Here is a 24,853-nt window from a genome sequence, read left to right as displayed (position 1 = left end):
AATCTTAAAGAGAGCTTTTGGCGAGAGAACGTTTGGAGAGAAATGTTTGAAGAGAACTTTAGGGGAAGAATAAAGAGCTATGAGAAGAGTGATACATGTATGAACTGATTCATTCATCCTCAGATCTTTTGTTAGCCCTACCTGCTTGCTGTAAGCCTCTGGCCTGGACCCTGAGAGGACACTGAGGTTGGAACTTAGAGGCCTTCATTACTCAAAGGCCTATGATTTCCAAAATAGTAGAATCAGCTAGGAGCCTGTCAGCAGGTGATAAATAAAGGAAATGAGGTATAGCCACATAACAACAGCATAGTAATAGACAAAACACACACAATGTACTACATCTAAAGATCCTTGGTGCTTAATGAAAGGAACCATTTATATTATATGTTCTATTTTTATGAAATTATAGACTTTGCAGTGATAAAGCCAGTGTGGTTGCCTGGAGCTGAAGGTTGAGGATGGGGGGGTCCATATGGTGGCCTCATAGATACACAGTTTTTCAGAACTCCCTGACTTGTCTATTTAAATGGATGTAGTTGCCGGGCGGTGGTGGCGCACACCTTTAATCCCAGCACTCGGGAGGCAGAGGCAGGCGGATCTCTGTGAGTTCGAGGCCGGGCTGGACTGATAGCCTCCGAAACAATACAGAGAAACCCTGTCTCGTAAAAACCAAAAAAAAAAAAAAAAAAAAAAAAGGATGTAGTTTATTGTGTGCAAATTACACTTCAGTAAAGTTGATCAAGTAGCAAATGGCAGTGTTGATTGAAATGCTGGACTTTGGCTTCTTTTTTTCACTTGACCTGGGCCTAGGGATGTTCTTCTCAGAGTGAGCATAGGGTCTTTAACATCTTGGAGTTTTCCTCCAGGACAGAGAAATATGATCTTTGGTGAGCAAATGTTAAATTCACAGAAATTTGATTACATTCTATGGTTGAGGGGTAGTCACACTATATGAATATGGCGCTAAGAAGATTTCACACCTTAAAAAGAGAAGTTAAGTCAAGCACAGAATGTATTTTGAAACTCAGCATGTATTACTGAAACAAAGAAAAGGTATGTACTAATAATGAATACCAGAAAGGCTCTGGATAAGACTTTATAGGTGACTCCTGCAGGCCTGAACACTACCTCTTCCCCCTGCAATGTGGTCATTTTCCTGGTAGTCCTGGCTTAAATCCAGGATGAAGTGTATTATAGTACAGACTCCCACTTTTCCTCCTGATGGAACAGGGGCCTATACCATCCTGAACCTTCACCTCCATGGGTCATGTAGACCTACACAATCCTTTCTCTAGGACCTTTAAGTGGAACTTCCTACTTCCCCTAGACCAGAGAGTTCAGTTCTTCACTTTTAGCCTCAAATTGAAACTTCTCTGTCTTCTCTCAGAGAGTCTACCTAGAAGTGAAGCTCAGGCTACTGTTGTACCAGAACTGGAGATGCCCAGCTTGCCTGCTATTTCAGTGCTGCAGTGGCCTCTGCTAAGTAAAAAGTCTTCATAGAGGTAACATTTATTTTATTATTATTATTACTATTATTAGTATTTGAGACAGGATCTCATGGTATCTCAGATTGGTCTTGAATTTACTATATAGCTATACTACTTTTGATCCTCTTATCTCCAGCTCCAAAGTGTTTGGATTACAGGTATATACCAGGTTATGCCTTTCTCGAAAGTGCTTTACCAACTAAGCCGCATCCTTAGTCTCTTAAGGGCAACGTTGCTTATTTAAAGATTTATTTTCATCTTATGTGTTTGGGTGTTTTGCCTGAATGTATGTCTATGCACCACATGTATTCAGTGCCCTCAGAGGCCAGAATAGGATACTAGATCTCCTGGAATTGGAGTTAAAGACAGCTGCCATGTGGGTGATAGGAATTAGAACCCAGGACCTCTGGAAATGCAGCCAGTATCTCTCCAGGCCTGGTTTTGTTTTTTGATGCAGGGTCTCACTGTATAGTTCTGGCTGGCCTGGAACTCACTAGATAAATCAAATTGGCCTGAAACTCACAGAGATACACCACACTCAGCTAACTTTTTTGTTTTTTAAGAGGTAACATTTTGCCGGGTGTTGGTGGCGCACGCCTTTAATCCCAGCACTTGGGAGGTAGAGGCAGGTGGATCTCTGTGAGTCTGTGAATTTGAGGCCAGCCTGATCTACAGAGCGAGTTCCAGGACAGCCTCCAAAACAATACAGAGAAGCCCTGTCTCAAAACAAACAAACAAACAAAAAAAAAAGGTAACATTTGGGGCAAAAGAAAATTCTTATTTTGGACTTTGGTTATAAGTACCACTTTATAAGTTAATGTAAGTTTGTTGTAAAAAAGGATTTCAAGAAGAAGGAGACTAGATTGGTGGCTTAGTGGGTAAGAGTAAGGATCTCAGTTGTTTTTGCAAAGGTCCCAGGTTGGGTTTTTAGCAATCATATGCCAGCTCACAGTTGTCTATAACTCCAGACCTAGGGATATCATCTTCTGGCCTCTGCAGGCACCAAGCACACATGTGATGCACATATATATATATATATATATATATATACATACTGTTATAACATTCTTATACATAAAATAAAATAATCTTTGAAAAAAATTAAAAGGTATGGGGATGTAGCTTAGTTGATAGAATGCTTACCTAGTGTGCACAAGCCTTGGGTTCGGTCCCTACCCCTTCATAAATCAAGCTTGATATTCCACATCTGTAATCATAGCACTCGGTGGTAGAGGCAAGAGAGATGGAGAGATGGCTCAGCAGTTAAGAGCACTGGTTGCTCTTCCAGAGGACCTATTCTCAGCACCCACATGGCAACTCACAATTGTAACTGTTAAAATCTGTAACTCTAGTTCCAGTAGATCTGATGTCCTTTTCTGTCCTCTGCAGGTGCCAGGCATGCTCATAGTATGCAAACACCCATATGTATGCCAGGTAGTAGTAGCACACGCCTTTAATCCCAACACTCGGGAGGCAGAGGCAGGTAAATCTCCATGAGTTTAAGGCCAGCCTGGTCTACAAAGTTACACAGAGAAACCCTATCTCGAAAAACCATTAGCAAATAAACAAACAAACATCCATATACATAAAAAATTTTAAAGTAAAAAAAAAGTAGTATTGGTACAAATTGAGTTCAAAATCAACCAGCATACATGAAACCCTTATCCCCCAAACAGGAAAAAAAGTATTGCTGGGTGGTGTGGCACATGCCTTTAATCCCAGCACTTGGGAGGCAAAGGCAGGTGGATCTCTGTGAGTTCAAAACTAGCCTGGTCTACAAGAGCTAGTTCAGGACAGCCTCCAAAGCCATAAAGAAACCCTGTCTCGGATATATATATATAAAGCTGTACATGTCGAATTACCTCAAGGCTCTGTAGTAGGTGCATGTTTTCCTCTATTATATTAAAATGAGTAAAATGAGGTGTATAAGCACTAAGCCAATAGTTTTCAAGGACCAGGTGTCCTAAGGTTTAAATCTCATTGTAATATTTGTGCTCCTATTTGTTCTCTGGATCCTTCCTCTTGTTACTACTCTTTTTTGTTGGGTTGGTTTTTGGTTTTTTTGAGACAGTTTCTCTATGTACCCCTGGCTGTCCTGGAACTCAGAGATTCACCTGTCTCTACCTCCTGAGTGCTTAGATTAAAGATGTGTGCCACCATGCCTGGTTTGTGACAATGCATTTTTAAGCTTGGGTATTTCACTGGATCATGGCTTTACATCTTGTTTCCCCAAATTCAGAAAGGTAGAACACTGTATCACTGAAAATTCCGAATGAACTCATGTCCATCCCAAACCCTAGCTACCCACAAGGAAAATAAATCTTGTTAGTAGTGCTTAAGATGTGATTAGGGCTTCACTAGGGCAGTGTGTCTGCACCCTGGGAAATCAGATGTACAATGGTCTTGCTTTCAGAATCCTGATGTTACTGGAAGGAGGCATCAGGTCATCCCTCTCAATCAAGGCTCTGCCCACCTGCCTTGATTCCTGAGTTTGGAACCTTAAAACAATAGTGTACATGCCGATGAGCTCCTCACAACCCTAGTCATGCTAACAGCTGATCCCCAAGTAATGGGGAGCGGATGTCTAGCTCTCGTTCTGGAGGGGCAGGTAAGGGTGCTTTGATTGCATCACTGCTTCCCTGAAAGGCTGCCCCATCCTTTCCATTAAAGCCCTAGCCTCTCTGCCTTGGTCCTGCCCTCCCAGTTATTCCCCTCTTAGCCCTACCCCCCCTCTACCAGCACCTCCTCCCTGCACACTGTTCTGTCTTACAGATCTCCCTGTCAGCTCCCCAGCATGGCACTGCAGTACCTCATGCTCCTGACTGGCCTCCTGATGGGAGGCACAAGCAAGTCCACAGAAAGCAAGGTGGGTAATCCTGCGCCCAGTGGCAAAAAGTTGAACCCTCCTCAGAGGCAATGGATCCTCACCCCATAAAAATTTCAGTCTTTGAACTTAGAGTTCACTGATGTTAGCCTAACCCTGGTATAATCCCCTTAGAGTCTACCACTAGTGTTGGGAATGCCTGAACTTTGCCCATCACCTGTTTAGTTCTGCTTTCTAGAAGTTTCTCTGCCAGATCTACTTAATGCTATAGTTGGCCTAGAGTCTCTGCAGAACCACCCTCCAGAACTGCCTGTACCCCAGAGCTACCTGCTCAATTGTTGATTACTTGGGAGAACTGATGTGGTAGGCACACATGGCATCCTGGCTCCCATCAGAAGTAGTTGAACAAAGCCAGTGACACTCCAGTGGGCTGAGTTTGGTATCTGGAATTGAGACGCCATTATTCTCTTCAAGCCAGGAAGGGTGGAGGGCTCACTGGTTGGGGGTGATGGTATGGGGAATCCCTTACTAACTTGGTAATGAAAGGGATAGCTTATGCATTGGGCCTTGATCTTTCCCATGGTGGTATTGTTGTTCCTTTTCTTTAAATTAGATAGAGTGAGCTATGGAACATGAACCAGGAAATACATTAACCATGTGGAATTTATTTAAAAAGGGGGGAGAGTGAGAGGAGGGAAAAGAGAGATGAAGAGAGAGAGAGAGAGAGAGAGAGAGAGAGAGAGAGAACAAGAGAGAGGTTAAAAGAGAGAGAACAAGAGAGAGGTAAGAGAGAAGGGGGTAAGAGCGTAAGTGGGCGGGGTCTGTCTTTTAAAGGGGTCCTTTACACCTGCATGCAGACTTAGTACTCATGGAACCCTGGGCTGACCAGGGTACTGCCTGAGTGAATCCTGCCAGGTAACAGAGGCAGGCCAGCATAATGCTTGAATCCTTTCATTCTTACCTTTGTTTATTATTAAAAGGGTAGGGAGAGGGAGTTAGGCATGGCAGGTTAGGCAATAAGGAAATCGAGTTCTCAAGACTACTTCCTGTTGACCTGAAGGACGTTGACCATCTTTGGGGGGACCTGAGAATGCTGGGATGCTGTCACGTCCTGGGGTAGCTGATTGTTTCATTGCAGTCCAGGCTGTATGGAACTCCCTGGCGCCTCTTAGACCTGGCAAGATGTTGGCAGAGCAGAGGACAAGGTTAAGTTTAGGAAAAAATTTTTTTCTTGGGTCCTGGTACTTGAGGGGAAGATTGTAAGATGAGGGAGGAGTTCTCCAGGAGGTTCCAAGATGAGGGAAGGGAGTCCCTGGACCAGGGAAAGGTTGAATAATATCTGGAGTGAATCTGACCTGTTTGGGTGGGTCCAATTCAGTTCCCTGGAACTTATAAAAATCCTTGAGTTTGTGGAAACATAAGTATTAGACACATTAGCAGCATATTTATGTTAGAAGCGACTTGACTGAAAGTATTAACATTTTTAAAACTGACAGATATTTTTAAGAAAGTGAAAAGCACCTTAATTTTGACCTTGCAGTTATTGTATAGTGATATAGTATGTTGTTTAGTGCTCTGTTGAAGTTGGATTAGCAGCTTATCAGAACTTTTTGATTAATGTTAAGACTATGAACAGTAGCATAATGAGAAAGAGAGAAATCTGGAACACGTTTGACCTTATAACTTTAATTCATACACCTTATATTACCATCTTAGACCTATCCTCAGACCTTTATAGCTTTAATTCATATACCTTACATTACCGTCTTCATAGAGATAAACCCTAAAATACCTGTTCCTGAAATCTGTTTTGTGACAGTTGTAGCGTTGGCTGTTGCTTTAAGACGACGAAGCTACCAGTCGTCAGAAGCATCAGAGTTCTTGAGAAGGATAAAATTTTACCTGAGTTAATGATTAAAGAATAACAGAGACTTACAGAGACTTACTACCTGGCTGCATGTACAGCCACCCCCAAGGTCCTTCATAACTGAGGGCAGCAGCTTTAAGGCCTTTTGCTGATAGAGTGGGACCTGTAGGTTAGGAACTTTAGGAAGTCTTTCCTACCGTTGGCCCAAGCAACATGGAGAAAGTCAATTCCACTGTCCTCTTGTCCATGGTCGGAAGAGTCCTTTGCAGCAGTTGAGGTGAAAGGCAGCGTTGCTCAGTGACTAGCATTGCCACTTTTGTGGGTAGAGTTTCTTCTGTGCCCACCAGCTGGACTGCCTCTCTGTTAAAAAAGCTTTTTAATGAAACATTTAATGCCATATTCTCTAGATCTCTGAGCATTTGAGGGCTGTCTGTCTGTTTAGTATATCTCAGTAAACAAAATTTGTCTTTAGTTACTTGCATTAAGCACATAGGTGGCTACAGATTAATGTAGGATCTGTCTGGAGAACTAGATTGAAGCTGAGAGGCTGTGGAGGGATGTTTTAGTTAGAGCCCTCTAGCCTGACTGTAACTGGTTTTAACTTAGTAGGTTAGATTTACACCTGTAAAGGACAAAAAAGTAGAGAAAAATCCCCTTTTTATAATAGAAGCTTTACCTTTGTAAACAGCTTACAGGAAGGACTGGGTGGTATAAATATTATGTTAATTTGAAATAGACCAGAGTACTGCCTGAGTGCATCCTGTCAGTTAACAGGGGTAGGCCAGCATAATGCCTGAATCCTTTCAGTTATGATATTCCCCTGTATCCCTGTTATCCTTTAGACACTCCTTACTATTAACTAGGCTCAGAGCACAAGAAAAACCTCAAACTTGTCCTATCCCACAAGAGACTGAGGCAGTAGAATAGTAAGGGGGTTTTGTTTTTTTTTTTTCAAGACAAGGTTTCTCTGTGTAGCCTTGGCTGTTCTGGAACTCATTCTGTAGACCATACTGGCCTCAAACTCAAGAGATCTGCCTGCCTCTGCCTTCCAAGTGCTGGGATTAAAGGCATGTGCCACCCCCCCCCCCCCCCCCAGGCAGGATTGAGAGTTTAAGGCCAGCCTGGCCTATATAATGGATACTTTGTTTTGTTTTGAAATAGGGTTTCTCTGTCTGTCCTAGAACTTGCTTTGTAGACCAGGCCAGCCTCAAACTCAGAGATCCAAAGTGCTGGGATCTAAAGGCATGTGCCACAACCTGGAAGGAACCCTGTCTTAAATACAAACATAAACAGGGTCAACAAGATGACTCATCAGGTAAGGGCACCACATTCTGCCAAGCTTGATGACTCTGAGTTTAGTTCCTGGAACCCACAGTTGAAGGACTCCCAAAAGTTGTCCTTTGACCTCTGTGTACATGCCCATACTATATATACACACAATAATAATAATAATAATAATAAATTTAAACAGCTGAATGTTATAGCACATGCTTTAATCCTAGCAATGTAGGCAGAGGCAAGTAGATCTCTATGAGTTTGAGGCCATCCTGGCCTACACAATAAGTTTCAGGCCAACTGAAGCTACATAATGAACCCCTGTCTCAAAGTAAAGCAAAAATAATAATAGATAAAATTTAGAAATTAAAAATAGGTAAAAAGCAAACTTAATATAAGTTTTACAATTCTTGAGTGCTTCTATAATGAAATAAGAGCACCTGTGTGTTTATGTTAAGGTTTGGGGAAGTGGGATATTTCTAAGGAAGTGTGATTGGACAGAGGGTGTGATCTGATGGTCATTAAATAGGGACCTAACCAGGCTGGTGTTCAGATTCTTGTCCCTATGGCTTCAGAGACAAGAACCTACCCTTTCGGGTCTGGAGAGATGGCTCAGTGGTTAAGAGCACTGGCTGCTCTTCCAGAGGACCCGGGTTCATATCCCAGCACTCACCACTCACATGGCGGCTCACAACTGTCTATAATGAGATCTGATGCCATTGTCTGGCCTGCAGGCATGCATGCAGACAGAACACTGTATACATCATAAATAAATAAATCAAAAAAAAAAAAAAAGAACCTACCCTTTCAATATAGGGAGGGCACTATTCTCTAAGGGCCTTAGCATTTCCTTGAAGGTAAAGGGCAGGAGATAGTCAGAGGCTTCCTGAGCTCTCTCCACTGTCAAAAGTATTCTATTTTAGGGTACTTTGTTCTGTGCCATACCATTCCAGGCTGTTCAAGGCCCAGGCCCTAGGCAAATTCATTAGGTCTTACCCTTCCTGGCCTTTGGGTAGGACTGGGTAGCTGGTGTTGGACATACATAGCCAGAGTCTAGCTTTATACTTGGTAGCTTATTCAGTCATCAAGTATTTACTGCCACAGGCTCTGCATAGTCTAGACTTGGAGCCAGTGGGACGACCTGTTGGATAGTGACTTATGTGATGTGACAGGAGTGTAGTCCAGGTGCTTATAGAAATATCCCCAAGGGAGATAGCCCCAACTTTGTTTGTACTAGTAACTTTCTGGTTTGGTCTCTATGTCTAGGACTGGAGTTTTCCCTTTGCTCTGCCAAGATGGGCTGCAGTAGGAGTAGAGTAGGAATACTCAATTATTGAAGGGATGCCACTTGACCCTAGAATGAAGACAGAGTTTCTAGCCAGATCCCAAAGCTATTTAGTCCCAAATAAACATAGAGACTTATATTAATTATAAACTGTTTGGCTGATGGCTCAGGCTTCTTAATTGGCTAGCTCTTTCTTAATTAGTAGCCCATTTCTATTAATCTAAGTATCTCTACATAGTCTTGGCTTACTGGAGAATGTCCAGTGTCCTATCTTCCTGGTAGCTACATGGTATCTCCCTTGAGGCACCTCTGCTTTCCTCCTCCCAGCCTTCTCCTAGTCTGGTAGCCCCGCCTATCCTTCCTACCTGGGTACATCCTGCCTGTCCTTTAGCTGAAACAGCTTTATTCATCAGCCAATAAGAGAAACATATATTTACAGCATACAGAAGGACCTCCCCCATCACTAGAGAGTTTGGAAGTTACGGGTAATAAGAAAGATAAAATCCTGTTATCAATGCTCTCCTTGGCATGAACTAAGCACTTACCAATCTTTCTCACTGATGTTTCTCTTCTAGGCCCAGCAACGTGAGTGTTGTATGGATGTGGCAGACTTCAATGCTACCTGCCCAGGCACAGGCCTATGTGGCCCAGGTAAGTGTCATTGTTGCAAGTAGAAAGCAGACTAGTCACCATCCTACCAGCATTCCTAGATGTCTCATTCCTCAGTGACAAGACAGCTGAGGGGATGGAGGAACTTGGGGCAGCACAGGCTGTGACATTGTACAAAGGAGGCCTATCTATGTTTCCTTCTTAAGCAACCCTTGTCTGGTCCAGGCAGTAACCTATGGGGGACTGTTTTCAGTAAAGGGTTGAGGCACAGATAGAGGAGGAGGAGGTACAGGGTTCAGAAAGTGACTAAGCCAGGATAGCACTTCCAGGAACTTAACAGCTCTTGGAGTACCCCCTTTTTTTAAAGATTTATTTATTTTTATGTGTGAGTGTTTGCCTGTAGGTGTGCATGTGATAAAATTGTGATAAAAATGTGGTCAGTCCCTCCAAAACAATACAGAGAAACCCTGTCTCGAAAACCCCCCCCCAAAAAAAAGGTGGTCAGTCTTGAGGATGGTGACTCTGGGCTGCTGTTAGTTTTAGACTAGACTGGCCCAGAGCTGTCCTAACCTGTCCTGAGTTCCATTACACTCAAGACTACAAGAACCCAGACAGATTGCTCAGGAAAGCAGGCACCCAAAACATTGATCAGGTGCCATGGGAGGAGGACATGACAAAATGTTGAGGCTGGAAGGGAGGTGGAGATCAAGTATGAGTGTAGTGACAAGGGGAAGAGGGCATTGTTTTACAATGAGCAGAGAAAATATGAGTATGCTGTCTTAGGGTTTCTAATATGTGAAGAGACACCATAACCATGGCAACTCTTATAAAGGAAAACATTTAATTGGGTCTGCTTAAAGTTTCAGAGGTTTAGTTCATTATGATTGTGGTGGGACATGGTGGCATGCAGACAGACATGGTGCTGGAGAAGTTGCTGAGAGTTCTAAATCTTAATCTGCAGGCAGTAGGAAGTGAACTGTGTGCCACACTGAGGGTAGCTTGACTATAAGAGACCTCAAAGCCCACCCCTATAATGATACACTTTCTCCAACACATCTACTCCAACGAAGCCACACCTCCTAATAGTGTCTTTTTCTATGGGAGTCATTTTCTTTCAAACCACCACAGATGCCAAAGAGCCTTCATTGGCCTTCTAACCTACAATTCTGGAAGTTGAACTTTTCTGGATTCCTTCACATTAACAGGAATGCCCGGGACCTGGCATCTCATGGGGCTACAAACTGTCCAAAGATGGCTCAGTGGGTGCAGGCTACTAGGCTAAGGTAATGCTTGCCACAGAGGGCCTGGAATAAGGATGGATGCAAAGTCAGAATCTAAAGTCCAAGGTAGCTCTGGAGATAACCAAGTTTGTGTAGGGAGACATGGAGCCCCGTGCCTGTTTCTCTGGCTACCTCCTTTCCTGCATTATAATCTAGCAACTCAGCAGCAGCCTGTGATAGTTGCATCTCAATACAGGAAGTTAGTAAAAGGGATGATTCTGGGGAGAATCTCATTCCTTTTTTTGTTTTTTTTTTTCTTGTTTGTTTGTTTTGGGGGGGGGTTGAGACAGGGTTTCCCTGTGTAGCTTTGGAGCCTGTCCTGGAACTAGCTCTTGTAGACCAGGATGGCCTTGAACTCTTTTTTTTGTTTGTTTGTTTTTTTGTTTTTTTGGTTTTTCGAGACAGAGTTTCTGTGTGACTTTGGAGGCTGTCCTGGAACTAGCTCTTGTAGACCAGGCTGGTCTCAAACTCACAGATATCTGCCTACCTTTGCCTCCCAAGTGTTGGGATTAAAAGTGTGTGCCACCACTGCCTGGCTTGTTTTGGTTTTTGAGACAAATTCTCAGTATGTAGCTCTGGCTGTCCTGGATTTCCTAGAAATTCACCTGCCGTTGTCTCCTAGGGTCTGGGATTGAAGGCACACTTGCTGAGACTCTCACTCTTTTTGCTAGATTTGTACTGAGTACCCCGTGTTCCTTGATCTTGCCTTTAGTAGACACATACGCCTCTCATGAGATCTATTCATGCCTTGAATTGATAAGAGGGATAAAGTTAGGCTACTACAGGAGACCTTTTCCTCATCTTATTCCATGTTTGAACAGGAATCTTCACCCAAGTAGAACTGAGCATTTGGATTTTGTTCCTGTGTGGTTGTTTGTCCACAGCATTGGAAGAACTGGAATGGGCTGATGTACCTCTTAGGCCACTTGTCCATTGCTGTCGCTACTATCTCTGCCACCACAGAAAGGCTTCTGTCTCACCACAACCCATCTGTTCAGATCAGACATTATAATCTTCATTATTAAGGTCCAGTGACCCATGGTTTAGCTCTACATACTGCCCAATATCCGGCCTTGGCTTTTAGTACCCCACCAACATTTATGGGACACATCTGTGTTGGGGATGTTAGAAGTAAAGGTATAAGATGGCCTTCAGGATGCCCTGACCAGAGGGGAAACAGCTGTCCACAAATCACTAGCCAATACAGCATGGATCACTCCCAGAATGAAGGTGTGGCTTTGGTCAGTGCCAATCTTGTATAGAAATTTGGCTTGATCCTGCTGCAGAGACACTGGAAAATGACACAGGGACAACAAACAGACCTATATGCACCTGCCCCAAAGTCGAGGCCCAAGTGAGGGTATACTGTTGTATGTAGGCAACTACCTTATATCCTGGAGGAAGAGGTTCTGGTGAATAAGGCTAGACCTTCACATGGTACCTATTACTTTTAGTTTTCTGTCCTAAGCACTTTTGAATAGTCTCCTGAGGCACCCAGTAAAAGAAACAACTGCCTTAGTGATAGACATCCACAGGAACTTGGTTGAGAGCTCTATGCTTCCTATTTCTTTTTCTGGAATTGGAGCCTGTGCCCATAGTTTTCCACATCATGTTAATGTTCCTGAGTTGAAAATTACCAATTCATAATACAGAAAAGCTTGCAGAAGACAGTGAGATGACCTTGACTTACTTTGGCTGAAAAACCCTATCTCCTCCTGGTGCAGGTTGCTACAGGCACTGGAATGCAGATGGGAGTGCTAGCTGTGTCCGGTGCTGGAATGGGACCTTCCCGACATACAATGGCTCTGAGTGCAGAATTCGTATGTCTTCTCCAAGTTACTTACCCCAGCTTCCCCATATTTGACAAGGGTCCTCATGTCCAATTTGGGGAGAAACTAAGGGAACCATTGTACTTGTCCTCTCCAATGGTAGTACCCATGTTATCAGTGAGCAACCCCTTGAATTCCTCCCTGAGTATTCTGTTCACTAAGGACAGCTGTGGGTGAGAATTGCTCCTTGCTTTCTCACCTCTAAACTGAGATGTCCCTTAGGATCATATGTGGAGGCCTCAGTAGGGTCCTGGACATGGCCCAGGCCTCCCCTCAATTCTGCTCTCCCATAGTCACTGGCCGGGGCATGCAGTTTCCCATGAACAGAAGCACAGGGACTCCTGGACAGCCACATTTTGGTAAGTCTCTTAGTTTATAAGTCCAGAACTGTGCTTCTGCTTAGGATCTGGGGCTGGGGCTGGGGCTCATCGTCAGAGCTGATATTGGTACCAGTGCCAATCCTGAACCACTAAGCCCACAGCAGACATATCCATGGTAAAGTAATTTTTGCATGGAGCTGTGGTCAAGGAAAAGTTCTGGAGAGAGTCCAGCATCCTCTGGGCCTAGGGTCAGTTGGCTTGAGTGTGGTCATATGTTGGGGTACCATAAGAGGAAGATACTTCATGGTCTCCTTTTTAGCTTCAGTTAATAGTAGCCCTCACTGCTACCCACTTATGCTTAGCCTTTGCCTCATTCCATGTCCACTCTGACCCCCAGGCCTTGGGGATTGCATTGCCCCATCCCAACTTGCCCTTATAGGATGTAGGCTGCTAATGAGACTGCAAACACATGGGCCATACTTCCTGATCTGTTTTCAAGGAAGGGACAGCCCCTATCTACCTGGTGTCTGTATCTCCAGAGTCTTCAAGCCCACCTTAAATGAAGGCCTGGGGAGTAAAGAGTGGAAGAATACGTCTGGGGTAGCAGTATGGCCAGGCAAGCGAGGGAGAGGACTGGGGTGGTGCTAGTAGAGGAGCCCCATAGGTTAAGGAGCTGGACCAAGCTCCAGTACAAGACTGTTTCTTCTGAGGTGACCCAGTCACTTTAGGAACACATCACCCTGACCTTCATCCTTCAACAGTGCTGAGTCCTAGGCTTGGAGTCCTATTCTGAGAGGGCTCAGTCCTTCCAATGGGTCTTAAAGGTGCTATCCTCAACAGTAGAAGTCAGTTACACAGAACAATGGTGTTTAGGGTAGGGTTAGTATAAACAGGACCTTAGCCACATCTATTGCATAGTGCCAATGAGACAGAGCATGGTTCATGGAATCTTGGTAAGAAACTACCAACCCCCTAGCATGTTCTGACCCCAAACAAATGGAGCAGAGCAAGAGGCAATGCATGTATCAGAAGTGAGATACAGTAGAAGTACCTGCTGCCAAGGCTGGAGGCTTGATTCTCACTCCAAGAAGCTGAGGCCATTCTAATGGAGAGAGCCCAGGGCCTGATACTTCTGAAGCCTGGAATTAGCCTGGGCCAGGAGATAGTGGGCAGTGTGATGTCTCTTGTCTTGTGGCTAGGTGTGTTGGACTTGTGGAGGAGCCTGAGTGTAGAGCCCTCGCTCTGACATGTGGCTAGTGCCTAGTAGGGGCTGAGGTATGTTTGGGGAGTGGTGGACCCCAGTAGTTAATCAGGAAGCACTGGACATCTTTCCCCCAAGACCCAGGCTCTCCTGGCAGCTGTTGGTTTGCCTGCAGGGGGTCCTCATGTGGCTGCTTCTCTCTTCCTGGGGACACTCTTCATCAGCACAGGCCTCATCCTCTCTGTGGCTGGGTTCTTCTACCTCAAGCGCTCCAGTAAACTTCCTGAGGTTTTCTACAGACGAGACAGAGGTACTTCCTTCTGTGGCTGAATTTCTACCTGCCTATCCTCAAGGGTACTATCCAGTGTCTATCCCTACTCAGGGTATAGGTGGTCCCCAGTGGGTACAGAACAGGCACAGAGACTCCACTATGCCCAGACTCACCAACAGAGTGCCTTTGAATGTTCTTATAGCTGAAAACGTGAGTCTGCTGCTTAGAGTTCCCAAGGTAGGAGACATGGCTGAGCAGCTGTCTAGGCTCCAGGTGCTCAGAGCACTCAGAGCCGAGGCAGCTGCTGGGCAGCAGAGTGACATGTTGTTTTTTTCCCCAGCCCCTGTCCTGCAGCCTGGTGAAACAGTAAGTAACCTACCCAAGTAGGCTGAGCAACCTGGGCTGTGTGTACCTGTGCCAGGCCATCCAAGTCTCACTTTGCCTTTCTCTTTTCAAGGCTGCAATGGTCCCCCTGCCACAGTCTTCAGGTACAGACCTCAGCATGTTATGGGAATTGGGTGGAAGGGCTTACTGGGCCTATTCTATAGTTTTATCCCCATAAAGGTCCCTCTCTGGGACCTGACCTGCCTGCAAACATTCTAAGTAGGCTGTTGCATAAGGCAGGGACAAGGACAGGTGTTCAGCAGGCAATACTTCTTTTCCATCAACCCACATGATTTCCAGCTATCTCCCCTTCCTCAGTTTAGGGCCAGACTCCCTCCTCCTTCTGTAGTCATGTCAAAGTCTAGCACTGCTTGAGAGCTTCAAGGAACATGTCAGTTCTTGAGTCTTTCCCTGCCAGACCTATCTGAACAGTTGTAACCCCCTGTATAGAAGAAGCCATGAGTATACAGAGGTTGACTGGCCTGTAAGCCCTAGAGCAGATTTATTTAACTTCTTACCCCATCTCATTGTCTTCACTGTGCAGAGGTCTAGACTAATCAGTGACAGTGTTTGTCTCTTTTGAAGATAAAGTAGTTCCTTGATGACGTCAGACCTACTTTGTTCCAATTAATAATTAATACCTGTTTCAAGTTCTTTAAAGCAGCATTGTCCCTGAGTACCTTACAAATGACTTGTACCACCATACAGCAAAAATATAAAATACTAGCTGCTTCAAGAAAAACATATCCCTTGATAGTTGGAGCCCACAGTTAGAAATCAAGATGTTGGGGTGAGAGACTTGTATTCCAAGGCCTGGTGGATGGGGAAATCCCTCATGTCTCTTCCAGCTCTAGTGTCTCACACCTCCTGTGACTTTGTGGCCACATCATCCATGTCTCTCTTTCCCTCTGAAGAGGATAATAGTCATTGGATTCAGAGCCCACCTGGTTAATCTAGGATGATCTCACCTACCTTAATAGAATCACATCTGCACAGATCTTTTTTTAAAATTATGGTTATATGTTCATAAGTTTCAAAGCTCAGGTATGACCCTGACTTTAGAGGGTGCCATCCAACTCCCTGTAGAGCATAATGCAGGTATAGTCTATGCTTCTGTATTAAGGAATAGCTGGGCTCTGATCCAGGCCCAGGTACTAGGTACGGGGTCTGGGGATCTGATAGGAAATGCTGAGCTCATGGGCACCTCCATCAGAAGAAACTGCCTTTGCACTTGCACAAATGGAGCCTAATGAGCATCACTTCCTTGTTAGAATAAACACCTTACATGGGCTTTGTATACTGTGGCTGTTTACTATGTTCCTGGGAGCCTACAGTGCTGGCAAAGACCTAAACTTCACCTATTTCTGATTCAGCTTATCTCTAACCCCATTTCAGTGAGGAAACCAAGATACATCAGACGTGAGCAGCATCCAGACAAGAATAGGGATCCTTCTGCCTTCTCCACAGTGGAGGCCCACATCAGCAACGTCTGACCTGGAGGTCAACTAAGACTTCACAACACAGCATTGGACACCCAAAGCTCCCCTCCAGTGAGCTCAACACACAAAAGGCCTGGGGCTTAAGATAGGCCAGAATTGGCTCCCAGTGACAGATACATACAAATCCTAGGGGGAGCTAGCCCCATGTTATGAGATCTTCTGTTCCAGCCTTGCTGTGTGATTTAACCAGAGTAACCATCTGTTTGTGAGACGTGAGGATTCAAGAACAAGTCAGATGGAGTTTGGGCTTCTCAGGAGTCACAGCAAAGTTCCAGCATCTGTAACAGCTACAACACAGGCCTGATCCAAATGATCAAAACTTCTGGAGGCCACCCAGTGGAACCCATGTTAGACAGGACTCTCTTCACCACCAAGCTAAGAAGAATGAAACCAAGGCTCAGAAAACCTGAAAACTGGTACCAGAGATAGATTGTTCCATCGTTGGTCTGCTAATTTATCTGCTGACCCTCAAGGCACACATTTCTGAGAATTGCAGAATTGAATGTCTTGGGTTTCCTGATTCCAGAGACCAGCACTCTGGGTACTCAAAGTAAAATGTTTACCCACAAGGCTTCCATATCAGAACACTTGCAGGTCACTTGTGTCATTGAGCTTGTGAGTGATGCTTGTCAGTGGTCCTGTCTTTGCTGTTCTAAGCATCCAGAAACAGTGCCTGTGAGCTGCTAGTGTGACTGGTGGCATTGGCCATATGCTCCTGTAGAAGAAGGTGCCCTGTTAACCAATGCCACCTTCCCTCTATGGGCCAAGTGTGTCTAGCATCTTCTTCAACATGTGACCCACATCTGATCTTACTAACAGTGGTATGAGTTTACTTTCCCAGACTTGAACCAGGGGCTAAGGTAGCAGCAGTGATTTAAAGTTAGATCAATTAAACTAGACTAGATCTTCTCTCCTCTAGCCTTACTACCCCAAGTATCATCTATTCAATGTGTGTGAGACAACTGGCTCATTGCCATGTTCAGTGGACAGGGAATCAGAGAGGCTAAGAGGCGCCCTCAGCAGGATCCAGGCCCTGCCATCTGTTGTCTGGTGAGACTGATAGTACAGTACAGTCCATTCCCACATGTGACCTTGGCCTGTTCCACATACATCCCTTACCATTTCAGAACACTGTCTTGTATGAAGTGATTGTATGAAGTGACTACCAAGCTCCTTTGGACTTGAGATAGACTGCCAATCAAGTGTGGCATGGTCCTTCAGATAAAACTACAGATGCAGCTGGGTGTGGTGGCACATGCCTTTAATCCCAGCACTTGGGAGGCAGAGGCAGGTAAATCTCTGAGTTTGAGGCCAGCCTGGTCTACAAAGCAGATTCCAGGATAATCAAGTTATGCAGAGAAACCCTGTCTTAAAAAAAAAAATACAGATACATCACTAGGTTTTGTGGGGGCCACTGACAGTTTATGGATCTAAGTCGCTCTTAGGGAAAACCGGACCCTCTATGCTGGCCACCTGAGTTCAGCTTGGTGGTCCCACTCAAAGCCCATGGGTAGATGTGGAGATGTTTGTCTGCTGGCTAGTGGAGGAACTAGTTAAGGAGTGCAGAAGGAAAGCATAGGGATTCTAGTAGTCCTGGTTATTGTGGTTTGAATAAGAATGCCCTCCCGTGGGCTTATATACCTGAATGCTTAGTCATCAGGGAGTGGCACTACTTGAGAGGAATTAGGAGGTGTGGCTTTGGAGGAGGTATGTCACTGGGGTGGGCTTTAGGGTTTCAACAACTCTAACCAGGCCCAGTGACTTTCTCTTCCTGCTGTTGCCTGTGGATCTGGATGTAGAAACTCAACTCCTTCTCCAGCACCATGTCTGCCTGTATGTCACCATGCTTTCACCCATGCTGATAATGGACTAAACTTTTGAAACAGAGTCTCAATTAAATGCTTTATTAAGAGTTGCTGAGGTCATGGTGTCTCTTCACAGCAATAGAACACTGATTAAGACACTGCCCTTGCTTTGTAACTTTTTTTTTTTGGTTTTTTAACGAGACAGGGTTTCTCTGTATTGTTTTGGAGGCTATCGGTCCAGCCCAGCCTCGAACTCACAAGAGATCCGCCTGCCTCTGCCTCCCGAGTGCTGGGATTAAAGGCGTGCGCCACCACCGTTTGTAGCTTTCTTTATACACTGGTTAGAGGGCTGTGGGCCAAGACATCTGCTGAAACATGAAATGAATTTGGCATCCAAAGAGCATCCCTCCATCCTTGGCCATATTTTAGAAAAGTGCTGGGGCGTAAGGTACCGTCAGACTAAGGTGTAGGTTTCCAGACCCAGCTTCTTTGTTCTGAAACCAAAGACTTTGCCCTGAGGACAGGATATGAAATGGTATAAGTAAAAGAATGTCTGACTCGGCATCCTTTTTTTTTTTCAGCAGCTTGACACCCTAGGTCCTAAAGCAGGGTTGGGTGCTCTAGCCAACATAAGAACCTTAAGGCCTAGGGTTCCCCGGTATGATTTCTAATGAGAATTGGCAAGGGACATTGACAGCAACCAAGGAAGGCAGCATGAGAAGAAAGTGGTTGCCTGTCTGACTCTCTAGGGCCACAGATGGTTCCTCTCCCAGCTCATCCTAAATAGTCAGTGTCCAAGAACTCCAAAGTGGAAACCTCAGATTATTCCAGCCACCTCCCTGTGCCACCCATCTCCCACCCCTCTACTTTCTGGTCCCCACACCCTCGTTCTTCATATGCTCAGTGGTTTTTACTGGGCAGCACTGGAAGTGTTCCAAAGCCAGCTCATTAAGGATGGGTGGGACAAGAAAGGACCAACAACAGCATTAGGAGGTAGGTCAGGCCCCCCTTACAGTGATAGGACAGGGTTGGTCCTGCTTGATCACAAACACCAGAACTGACACAGGACAAACCCACCAGATGGCTGGTACTAAACAAGAAACTTTCAGATAGGTCTTTGGGGTCCTTGTCCTTACTGCTGGGTGCAGAAGGGCACCATTGGTCAGGGTGCCTATATCCAAACAGTATGAGACCAGGTCTACATCCAGCCCCTAAAAGATGGGGCAAAATGCCAAACCCAGTGATACCCCATACCCCAGAGTCTACCTGTTCCTTTGTAGCACCCATGTACACCTTACTTGTGGGGAAACCAGTTTCTACTCAGCAAACAGCTGAGACCTCAGGAGGAATTCTGGCCATAGGGCAGCCAGTACCAAATGAGAATATGCAGCCAGCCTCTCATATTCATTGTTTGGAAAATAGCAGAATGGTCAGCAGAGATGACCAGCACTAGGCAAGCAGAGATGAGGGGTGGGCCTAAGACTGAAACTAAAAAAGGGCCTGGTCTTAAAAGACCCCCACACACTAGCCATACCTTGTCTCCCAACAGTGCATCATCAGGGACTTGCTTGGTGGTGAGGACTGTAGTTAGGGTAGGCTTGGGAGTACTACTGAGAGGCTATGACCTCTTTGCTAAGGATGGAATTAGTAAGCTAACCCTAGGGCTGTAGGGCCCAGAGTAAGGAGATAGAAAATAAGGTTGGCCTTATGGACACATGCTAAAACAAATGCATACACATGCTCAATGATAGTAGTATGTTGGTGTGCACATCCACACATTGACTTGCTTGGTGATTTCTATCACTTGCCTAGAATCAAGATAGACCCCACTTACTGCCCTTAACAGTGTACTCCAAGTTCTTCCTGTCTGGCTGGAGCTAGTCCCTCTGTCAGCAGGGAGTTGACTCCCCTGAGGTCAGGCCTGGGAGAAGGCCAGGGCTGTGAGAAACCTGATAGATTCCTAAGGCCTCACAGCATACTTGCCTCTGGACATTGACTGTTCACTGGGTAGCCTTGGTGACCTCAGAGCTTGAATATTCCCAGGAGCCCTCTGAAGATTGTTCCCAGAACATCTGAGACTCCAGCTTCCTAAAGGCAGCATGTGACACAGAGTCATACTCTGCACAGAGCACTTGGACTGGGTTCTTAGCAGCTTTTCCTCCTTAGCTCCCTCATACCTTCTACAATCCTGGGCCCTTCAAAGGACTCCATTTCCCTCCTCTCTGGACCTCTATTTTACCTTGAGCCTGTAATTAATTACCTGGGCCCCATTTTTGATTACTAGTATTCATGAAATTAGGCAGGAGAGCCTCAATCCTTCCAGAGCTCAGACCCTTTCCTCTGATAGGTTCCCACAACCCCCCCATGTCTTAGCTCCCTTCAAAGTTGGCTTTGATTGTAAAGATATCTAGGAGCAAAATTGTGGCAGTTTCTGGGGATCTGTACCATTGGGTGGTCCGTGGGTACTTTCAGGTAGTTGAATACCTAAGGGCAGCAATTCCTTCCACCATGATGAAGTCCCTCCTAGAAACATACCCTTCCCACAGGCCTATGTGAGAGCTCCCATCTCTGGACCCCACAATTCACTGTGCTTGGCCAGAAGAAAACTAAACCTCAGGGACAGGGAAGAACCTGGCCTGACCAAAGTGGGCCAGGAAGAGAAAAGACCACTGGTCAGCAAGAATATCTCAACCCAGTGGACCTGGGGCAGGCCGGCAGTGCCTATGCTACTGCTCAGTCTCCAGTCCATCCCACTCCAGTGTGGCACTCCCTTCCCCAACCCTAGATGCTCCTTGCCAACCAACTCCTTTGAACCACACTTTCTTCTGTGTCACCTGATCCAAGTTTCTTGAGATTTCATCTTTCTAAGAACACCTACAGGCTAGGGGCTTCCTTCCTGAAGTGTGGAACAAATGGTGCCCAAGCAGGTACCCATAATATACAGTAGCCAGCCTGGGTCTTTATTATTATTATTTATTGATTTTTTTTTCAAGACAGGGTTTCTTTGTGAGCCTTGGCTGTTCTGGGACTAGCTCTGTAGACCAGGCTGGCCTCAAACTCAGAATTCCATCTGCCTCTGCCTTCCAAGTTTAAATTAAGGGATTAAAGGTATGTACACTTCCTCCTAATATTCTTAACTTGACCCACCATCTATGCTGTTGCAAATTGGACTGTGTCTGAGACTAATCTCATTGAAGGGTCTCTTCTGAGTACACTTGGGATCAGGTGGGCACACTTGCTTTCCAAAGGAGAGGGGCTTTGTCTGAGTACCTGAGCATCTGCTCTCAGTCTGGAGTCCTAAGATCAGAGGCCTGTTCTGATCCTAGACCCATCCTGCAACCATTCCCCTTGCTCCCCACCCATTCAGGGCCTGCTGGAGAGAGACCAGCCAATCTCTGGTGTTCAGAGTGTTCAGGGCCACACCCCCAGATGCCATTACCTGGAGGGTATAAATAAACCTGCTTCAAAGCTCATGGCCTGAGAATTCACACTGTCTCCGTCAGCCTGCTCCTGGATGAACACATACATCCTACCTTCCATTCCCACATATATACAGAAGAGGCGCGCCAGCTAGACCGGTACCACAAGAAGGCTGTTGACTACTGGCCTGAGGAGGAACACCTGCCAGGTGGAGCAGAAGCTTGGCTGGACCTGGAGAGGGGGAGCCAAGCTCTGCTAGAGCTGGTCAGCCTAGAAACACAGAGCTCTGCTGTGGCTGGTGAAGAGGATCATGCCCAGGAACTGCTGACTCCCAGCTACCAGGTAAGACCAGCTCAGCCTGTACTCACCTTTCACCTATGCAGTCTCAGGGTGAGGTCCCTTCATGGAAGGTGAGGCCTTATGCCACAGAACCAGTCCTATGAGCAGCACAGGTCAGGGGAGGATAGACCTTGTCAGACATTGTCAAGACTACTGCTGCATCCAGGAAGTGGTGATATTGAATGCCAGAAGGTTGGGGCCCTCGTGATGTCACAGTGATGTCAGATGATTCACATAGACCCGGTGATGATTCAGCAATCGTTGAGCCATTCTTCTTACTCACCCACTTGGGCTTGACTAGTGAGGCAGGGAGAGGGGTCATCTCTTCTCTGGCTGCTGGACCTCATGGGTTATAAGGTCAAGGCTTTTGTGGTGAAATACTCTTCTCTGCTCAGGATGCCCATGGATCTTGAAGTGGCACCCTGGCCTGTGGGAGGTCAGTGTGTTTCTAGAATTGCTCTCAGAGAAGTAGTATGAGCTGTCAAAGAAGGCCTGGATCTTCTATATCCCACCTTCTTTACAGGCAACTGTATGACTCTTGATATTGACAGAACAGGGCAGGTGTGTGTGTGTGTGTGTGTGTGTGTGTGTGTGTGTGTGTGTATGTGTGTGTGTGTGTGTGTGTGTGTGTGTGTATGCGCATGCATGCGTACGTGCCTGTCTGCCTGCCTGCACAAGTGCATACGTGGGCATGTCTGAGGCAGCTTCACTCCTCTGACCACTGGCTAAGGACCATTTTTAGCCCCTGGCCTCTGGCATTTGTGTCTATCCCTACCAAACAAGCTGGCCCCAGATTCCAGGATACAGCTGTTAGAAAACTTCTCAGGCCCCTACTGAGGCCCTCCCTGTTTCTCAGAGCTTTGTGGACCCAGCTGCTCTTTCAAAGACCCCAGAATCCTTACATATCTGTTGGCAACTCAGATGTATGCCATACAAATCAAGGATCCACAGTGAGATTGAGTTCAAACTCCTTCCACCTGTTCTGGAGCCACAGGTAGCTCATGAACCTGCCAGGGCCCAGCTTCTAATTGGCTCTGGTCCAGAAGACCCTAGACAAATCACTCCATCTTGGAGATACTTTCTCCATATAGAGCTGTTAGTATTCTATGGCATGGGTTCAGCCTTGCAGAGCACAGACATAAATAGCAGTGGCAGTGGGCCACTCTCATCGTCAGCATGGGTAAGGATGGGCAACAGGTGTCCAGAATCATGTTGACAACCCCTAGCACATGGCCTCTATTCTTGAAACCCATATACACTGTCCATGCCTGGAGTACCATGGGATTGTTGACCTTGTAATGACTGCAAGAGGAAAGGTTACAGTTTGTCCATGGGTGGGATTTTGGAGGTACTTATAGGTGGATAGTGTCTGTCATTGGAATCTTTGGGTCTGATTCTGGGGAAGAGAAGAGGAGGTATGACAGCCTGGCTTAACAGAAAAAGCAGCTCATGATGGCCTGTCTCTGTTCCACAGCTCAGAATCATGTCATCAAGCCAGCGGGTGTGGCAGACAGCTATGCCACCCCATCGCCAGAGCAGTTCCACAGCCACAGTGCCCAGGTCTCCTGGCTCAGTTGGCAGCCCCAGATCCCCTAATACTCCTGGCTCAGAGAAGGTGGCCTCTCCACTGGAGTGTTCCATCTGTTTCTCAGGCTATGACAACATCTTCAAGACGCCCAAGGAGCTCTCCTGTACTCATGTCTTCTGCCTTGAGTGTTTGGCTAGGCTGGCAGCTGCCCAGCCTGCAGGCCGTCCTGGCAGAGAAGCTGTGCCCTGCCCATTCTGCCGGCAGCCTACAACTGTACCTGCTGCCGGAGCTCCTGCACTGCGCACCAGTCGTCAGCTACAGGCCAAGATGCCAGTGCACCTACAGAAGGAGGAGCCTGTGTGGCTTGAGGGCACCAAACTGTGTTGCCGCCCCTTGCCCACCACTTCTGGTCAAGAGGCCAGTGACTTTGTGTGTGTGGATGTAGGCCTGAGAAAACCAGCTGAGCCCACCCTACCTGCACCTGTCCAGGACCCTGAACCCAGCCAAAGCTATCTGGCCCGCTGTTGGGCGCGATTTGGAGACTGGCGTCGTGTAGCACTGGTGTCTGTGCTGTTGCTGATGCTATTTTGTGTGGTACTCTGGCCTGTGCAGTGTGCACTCAAAACTGGAAATCTGCGCTGCATTAACCGGCCACCTGTAGCCACTGCCACTGTCAATCCCATTACCAATGCCCTCTTTCTTGGAACTCTAGCCAACTAGGGTCAACACTTGGGCCAGGCCAGCTATCCCACTTGCTCCATGGATGGATCCTGACCTACACAGGTCAAGAACACAGCTTTGGAAGTTTGTTCCCCAGAACCAAGGACACATATGTGACCCTCACTCTCTAGGGCTAGGTGCCAATGGGGACAAAAGGGTCTTCAAAACCTCTAAGAAGGCCGGGCGTTGGTGGCGGACACCTTTAATCCCAGCACTCGGGAGGCAGAGGCAGGCGGATCTCTGTGAGTTCAAGGCCAGCTTGGTCTACAGAGCGAGTTCCAGGACAGCCTCCAAAACAATACAGAGAAACTCTGTCTCGAAAAACCAAAAAAAAAAAAAAAAAAAAAAAAAAACCCTCTAAGAAATACAGGCTTCTAAGAGTCCCAGAAACTGTGCTCTGACCCTGTCATACAGATGGGGAAAGGAACCCAGGAATGTCTGGTCAGGCCCCTGACCTTGACCTTGCTGAACACACTGAATTGCCAAAAAGGCAGGAATTTGCCATCCTTTTTTTATTAATTAAATTTATTCATTTATTTTACATCCTGACCCAACCCCCCCCTTTCTTTCATACGACATTTTACCAGGATCCCTCCTTACTCTGGTGGGGATGCTGAGCAGCTAGTTCTCTTAATAAGAGTAAAAATGAAAAAGCAGAACTCCTCTGCCCATGCTACAGCAGCAACTTCCCAGCTGTCTCTGGCCATTATGAATGGTACATTTTAAAATAAATTCTTTTGTATGAATATTGTTTCTCTGTGTTCCCTCTCTCCATCCCCCACCATTCAGTTTGTCCTGTTAGAAAGTCTCCCACTCCACATCCCTACAACCCAGCCTCTACCCAGGCATCCTGACTGGATCATAGTAGGACTGAGTTGGGACAGCTAGGGAGGTGGGCAGGAACAAACAT

At 46.1% G+C, this 24,853-nt stretch overlaps 1 protein-coding gene across 10 annotated transcripts in view; it reads left to right on the top strand.

The window, feature by feature from the left end:
• LOC101831682 (RING finger protein 223) overlaps positions 1–24,243 on the top strand; it is a 29,874-nt gene extending 5,631 nt beyond the window's left edge. For 4 of the 10 annotated variants that reach the window (XM_040734980.1, XM_040734981.1, XM_040734982.1 and 1 more), the window contains exons 2-6: positions 1,388–1,502; positions 4,260–4,353; positions 9,314–9,389; positions 21,493–21,698; positions 23,170–24,243. In XM_040734980.1, the coding sequence (XP_040590914.1) occupies positions 4,282–4,353; positions 9,314–9,389; positions 21,493–21,698; positions 23,170–23,943 (1,128 nt within the window). In that variant the 5' untranslated portion in view covers positions 1,388–1,502; positions 4,260–4,281 and the 3' untranslated portion in view covers positions 23,944–24,243. Of the gene's footprint in view, positions 1–692; positions 1,054–1,387; positions 1,503–3,900; positions 4,096–4,259; positions 4,354–9,313; positions 9,390–12,351; positions 12,448–12,749; positions 12,816–14,152; positions 14,288–14,588; positions 14,615–14,705; positions 14,737–16,027; positions 17,578–21,303; positions 21,699–23,169 lie in introns of those variants that run through there. The other 6 variants (XM_040734987.1, XM_040734988.1, XM_040734989.1 and 3 more) reach the window with 6 other exon arrangements.
• Positions 24,244–24,853: the final 610 nt, after the last annotated feature.

The sequence above is a fragment of the Mesocricetus auratus genome, unplaced genomic scaffold (assembly GCF_017639785.1).
Source record: "Mesocricetus auratus isolate SY011 unplaced genomic scaffold, BCM_Maur_2.0 Super-Scaffold_100042, whole genome shotgun sequence".
In the NCBI taxonomy this organism is placed as follows: domain Eukaryota; kingdom Metazoa; phylum Chordata; class Mammalia; order Rodentia; family Cricetidae; genus Mesocricetus; species Mesocricetus auratus.
This window is presented reverse-complemented; position numbering and strand designations above follow the sequence as displayed.